General features: G+C 34.9%; 1 protein-coding gene across 1 annotated transcript; it reads left to right on the forward strand.

The window, feature by feature from the left end:
- Nucleotides 1-2,783: 2,783 nt before the first annotated feature.
- Nucleotides 2,784-5,309, forward strand: LOC148916912 (uncharacterized). Its single transcript, XM_089051566.1, has 3 exons — nucleotides 2,784-3,217; nucleotides 3,402-4,037; nucleotides 4,983-5,309. The coding sequence occupies exons 2-3, from the start codon at nucleotides 3,728-3,730 to the stop codon at nucleotides 5,234-5,236; spliced, it is 564 nt and encodes a 187-aa protein (XP_088907692.1). The 5' UTR covers nucleotides 2,784-3,217; nucleotides 3,402-3,727; the 3' UTR covers nucleotides 5,237-5,309.
- Nucleotides 5,310-5,918: the final 609 nt, after the last annotated feature.

Below are 5,918 nucleotides of genomic sequence, written 5' to 3' on the forward strand. Positions count from 1 at the left end.
ATCGGTATATGTAATTATAAAGCGACTGTGTGCAAATCCTGGTCAACGTATTTTTGCAATTAAGCAATGTGATGTCATTGACCTTCAAACTATCACATTGAATTCAAGACAGACAACATCTAATATGCCAAAATTAATTGAAAGCCATTGGGCACCCATATGTTGGAAAAGTTTGGGTTGTAAACAGTCATTATAATAGTTCTTTGTAAATGTCCTATGGTTTGGCTTTGTCCAAACAAACAAGCCTTCGTGAAGAAGGCTCGCTTTAAACTCGAAAGAATCCATGCAAATGCAATCAAGCAGATACGTGTACGAACCAAGCTTCAATCATAACCATGAGATCATATACCAAAAAAGGAAAAGAAAAATTCCTAACCCTTAGATGATAGACAGAAGAAGACAACAAGTCTCAAAAGGCCGAATAATAAAAAGCAGTGGATCTTGACAAGGATGCATCATCCCACATGAACCAGTAAGTAATGAAATCCATAAAAACTGAAACAGTAAGTTCAATAAACTCAAGATGCATGCCAAAAGTCTACTCTACTTCTGAATTTCTAGGTTTTCTGAAATACCCAATTGCAAATTAATTGCCAATTAACATCATGTATATATATGTCACTACAGATTCTACGAAAATTAGAGAAGAGAAGAAGAAAGAACAGAGAAAAGGAAGGAGAGATTCTCAGAGAGAGGGGGGGACGAAGAGAGAGGGGGGGACGAAGAGAGGGAGAGTGCTCTGGTGGGGAAGGGGCGGGGCACCGCTGTCACGAACACATTCAGACCACGAGCATATGCAAGTTGAAATCAAGCTTCTCTATTTTTCTAATTCTGTAGTCGCTTCGTCCCAGTCAGCCTAATCATTCTGCTTTGATTTTCCATTGATGTTTGTTTTGTTACTATCAAAAAGTTTCCTTCCTATATTTTTTATTTATTTCGATTATGAAATTTGAAATTTGAATTGTGTGTTGCTTTGTTACTCTCAAAAAATCTTCCTTCTTTTTCTTTTTTCTTACGGGAATTGGGTTTTGGTGTTTCACCGACGAGCTGACGCCAGAGAGAGAGGGATGGGGTTGGTGTGGGTCCGAGGAGGGGCTGGGATTTTTTAAGGTATTTTTTTAAAAATTTTATTTAATTTTATCATTTTATATAAAAAAATTTAGGAACCGATTAGTTAGTGGGTGGGTCCCGATTACCAATATTGAGAATGACTCCAAACGTTTTTTTGATGTTAGCTCATTTCTAAATTTGTAGGGTGAGAGAGTGACCACAGTTTTGATATATCGGTGTCTATTTTTATTGGAGCTGAATTTGTTTGCCTCACCTTACCAACACTCAGGGTAAATAATATTGCAACTCTTGCGCTTTTAGAAATTGTGTGTATAGTTTTGAGAAATAGTACTAGAGAAACTAACTTTTAAGATATATCAACTGACGTGACAGTGTTTTAATTTTAAAACTTATTTATTTATAACAAATAAGATATTGTCATATATTAGTTGACACTTAAAAGTTGGTGTATCTCTAGTACTACTGTGGAAAACAACACACAAAATAAGAGTAAGACAAAAGAAAACTAATATTACACAAAATGGGTCATGTAATTTTAATATAAAATTGCTACAAACTCTTGTCAACCCTGGAAAGTTCAGTCCAAGTGGACGAGACATGCTCTTTCTTACAGGTATAGACTACTTTATTTATATACTTGGCTAAGAGTTTGATTATTTTCCCCCCCTTCTCTTAAATGGAAATCATCTCTAGTTCTTTTCACTCCTAACAACATATGGAACTGCTGAGTTCATAACTTTTCTTTTGTTTATCTTTTAATGCATAAAATTATATCTTGTTTTTTTACTGGGTAATTCAAAACTTGGAAACTCCTTCGATGACTTTACAAAAAAGGATTTAGGTTTTTTTTTGCTAAAAAGTCAGGATAGTACTGTATCTGTATGAATACCTATTTGATACGATATAGGTTTTTTTTTTAAATTTAAAAATTTATTGAAAGGATTTTTAATTATTTGTATTGGCCTTTTTTTTAGGATAATAAGATTTGATTCTTCTCCTTTTAATTTCTTTTTTAGAAGAGATGTCAAAATATCGAGACATTATCATCCCAAATATATATATCAAGACATCTCTATCCCGTTTCGTTGTTTGTTTGGTTCAAAATATCGAGACATTACCATTCAAAATATAGTAAGTGTCCATTCTTAACGGTAAAAGATAACAAGATTAAGTCTTTACCCTCAAATTACAATAACTATTGAATTACAAAACGTAAATGGCAAGAATTGTATGGACTAAAGTGAAACTCTGAATTTTGCAGCCAAGGTCTTAGATTTGATTCCCACCTTTTCCAATATTGCTTGTGTAAAAAAAAAAAAAAAATTTATTTATTTAAATGACTTATCATGTAACAAAAGAGATAAAGTTAGAGAAAACAAAATCGAAAAAGTTCCAAGAGCCCCAATCTTTTTTCGAGTGTGTGATACTTTTCTATATTTATTTGTTGATGTACCTTGAGTGTGTTTTTCATTTGATTGCGTTTCATGTTCCTTATATTACTGGAAATACAACAAGCTAACACAAAATGTTAAAAATGAGAAAGGCAAGTCCCATTGAGAAACAACAAACCGAAAAAAAGCAACTTAATTAAGCATGCATTAAAAAGAATAAGAAAAGTATGAGAGATGAACATGAAGAAAGCCACACATAAGCCAAAAACTTACTTTTTGATGCTAAAGTTTGTCTTAAATTATTTATATTTTTCATTTTACGAACTGCACGGCCTACATTATCTCTCTTTAGGGTGGGCACAATTTTGGGTCAACTCGACCGAATCATTCAATTTGATCATAAATGTGTGGGTCTTGAGTTTTAAAAATCATAAATCTGTACAAATTGGGTTATAGGTTGGAACTAAAACTTAAAAATTGGCACTATTAATTTTGCCACAGAATTCTCAGAGGTTTAATAATTTGCTTTTACAAATAACATGATCGTTTTGGGAAATCTCTCTTTCTGGAGGCAGATTCCAGAGCTGTTTAAGGGAAATTCGTAGTCGAGCTACCGATGTTCATGATAAGGAAAAGGGAATCAAGATTACTAAGAAGGATTTGGAAAAGTTGAATGTACATATTGCTTCATACAACAATTTTCCAACTGCTGCTGGATTGGATTCCTCAGCAGCTGGTTTTGCTTGTCTGTCTTGGTAACGGATAATACCCTATTTTAGATCATATTATTGTTAATTTGTTATATTATTAGTGCCTTAACTTTGAGAACTCATGACTCTGTTAATAATGTTACTTGGGTAGCGGATTAATCATTCTTTGTCAATGGATAGTAGTTAAGCAATGAGCATATCATAGCTAAGCCTCTGTTTCTACTTGCAGTTTTTGCCCTCGCAAAGTTAATGAAGATCACAGACAGCTTTCTGCTATTGCAATCAATCTGAGATTTTAATAAGCCATCGCAATCTGACTAAGTTTAACAGAATACTTAACACAATAGTGAGTGCTGATATCGACCCTGAAGAACGTCTCCTTGACAGTAGCTTAATTGATTTTGACAGAGCAAGCCTCCTTTATGCCATTGGGAATAATAATGTGCCATTGATCTGCCCGCCCACATTTTCCGAGCCATTTTCCTGGCTGCAACCCCAGACGACTACTACGAAACTCATTCCCTGCCTTTTGGGTCGTTGATCACTAGGTTTGCCATGGCGTCTAAGGTGCGAATTGATCCTACGGATCAGCTTAAACAACTTATGCCACCTATCAACAAGATGATGTTTCATAATGATGAGACAGATGAAAGAAGTGAAGAACCTGTTGTTGCATTTACTCCTCCTCCTGCACCTGCTTCGGAGCCAAGTCCTCCACAGCTTAATCAGCCTCCTCTGGCCCAGACGAAGAGCTTTGAGAAGTTATCTATAGGGCTGAGAAAGAGCATGGCCCGACTTGCCAATGAGGTCGTTAAGCTCACCGGTTGCTTGCATTTGGGCATCCCATTGAAAGAGCCAGGTACAGGTCAGTCTATTGTTGAGCTTGCTTTAGTTTATATGTGTTTTTGGTCCTTTTCAACTTTCATTTCCAATACATTATTTGTCTATGAAATGTTAGATTTTTGTTTCCATTTGTTTATTCAGTGTTCTTCTTTTATATCCTCTCATTGGTTTCTGTTCCTCTGTCTTATGATCTGAAGTGTGATTTTTGTTTTGAGATCTTGGAGGAATCTTTTTACGTTTGCCTTGTTCTGGATGATATATAGAATTCTATTTAATGTTATATATTTTCAAAGATACAAGTTAAATAAAGACCATGTAGCGAGCACCATAAGCTTCAAAAGAATTTTCCTAGTTCTAGGCTGAAGTATATTTTTTATCCAAATGATCTCTGAGTTGACTGCAGGAACTGATTCAGCTTAATACTGTAAAGGAATTGTCCCTTGAATTGCTTTTCATGTGCAGCTGGTAACAAAATTTTCGGGTTTTTACTGGTGGAAGGAAAGTAATAAACTTGAAGTTAGCAACTAGCACCGAATGCTTCTGTGGTTAGTGATTTAGTATAAAAGAGAAGCTCTGTTTCTGATCATATATGTAAGATTGATTTTGATTTTGATTGATTTTGTATTCTTTTAGTCAACTAATGAGATGGGGTGGTTACATTTATTTTAAGTGTGACTGCAACAGTTTGAGTGATGAATTTTCCTATTTTCACTAGGGAGCTGCCTTTGAATTAGATATTTTCGGGAGTGATTCGATGCTTTTCTCTCTTTCGAAAACTTAACAAAATTAAATATTCACAATATTCCCCATCTTCTGTATAATAAAAATGAAACTGCTTCTACATGTGATTATGAACTCCAGCACATCTTGTGTCCTTGTGGTTGGAATAGTCAGCAGTTAATGCACTTCTTTGCTGCTTTAGTGGATGTTTTTTATGCTTTACTTTCTCTCTGTTATTGTGCTGAAGAAAATATGGAGGTGAAACAAGAAAATGATGAGAATTTCATTCCCAACTCGCATACTTCGACACATCCATCAACTTCAACTTCTGGCTTGCATCCAAATAAGAAAGTGAAAAAAGATCCATTGGCACAAGCAATTGGTGAGGCGGCAGACTCACAAAAGGAGTTTTCGGCAAGTCAAATGAACCGCAACTCAGAGGAGAGGACGTACTTGCAGTGGTCTCAAAGATACCGAACCTCAGTAGATTGCAAGTTTTGAAGGCCGTACACATATTAAATACTAATCCAGAAGAGTTCTTTCTGCACAAATATCTTCCTGATGATGAGAAGACAAAGTGGATACTACTGCTTATTAGTCAATCATGAATCTAACTTTCTTGATATTTATTATTTCTCTGGTAAGTTTGAAGCCTGGCTTCTTTCTTTCTTGCCTCTGCATAGGAATTGGAGCTCCTTCTGAGTAGAATGAGGAGAGTGCAGACGCTTTCACAGATGCCCGGAGCTGTAGTCTGCATGTGAATTATATTTATAATGCATGTGATTACTTTCAATGATTCTGAAATTGAAGTTGACATATGCATGTGTACAAAGAGACACATATCATGAACAGCCTAAATGATAATATGTGATAGGTGGCCGATTTATACTTTCATGTATAGTATTACTATTAATAAATAACATGTTCTATATTTTCAGTTTTTTTGTTTTAGTACAAGCGCTAGTCTAAATTAGATGAAAGTGGTTTCTCACATACACTACCAAGGTGCCATAAAGGTTCGAAACTAAGACCATTAGTCTGCAAATCAAAATTTTTTTTTCTTACCAGAAATAGTTAATCATTGTTGTTTTAGATATGTCCATTTAGGTTTTAAATTACCCCATTCACCTAAGTACCAATTTCACCTTCTCTTCTTCTTTTGACTTGTAAGTCTACTTTTCTT

This window comes from Prunus mume, linkage group LG5 (genome assembly GCF_029339155.1).
Source record: "Prunus mume cultivar Tortuosa linkage group LG5, ASM2933915v1, whole genome shotgun sequence".
NCBI lineage: Eukaryota > Viridiplantae > Streptophyta > Magnoliopsida > Rosales > Rosaceae > Prunus > Prunus mume.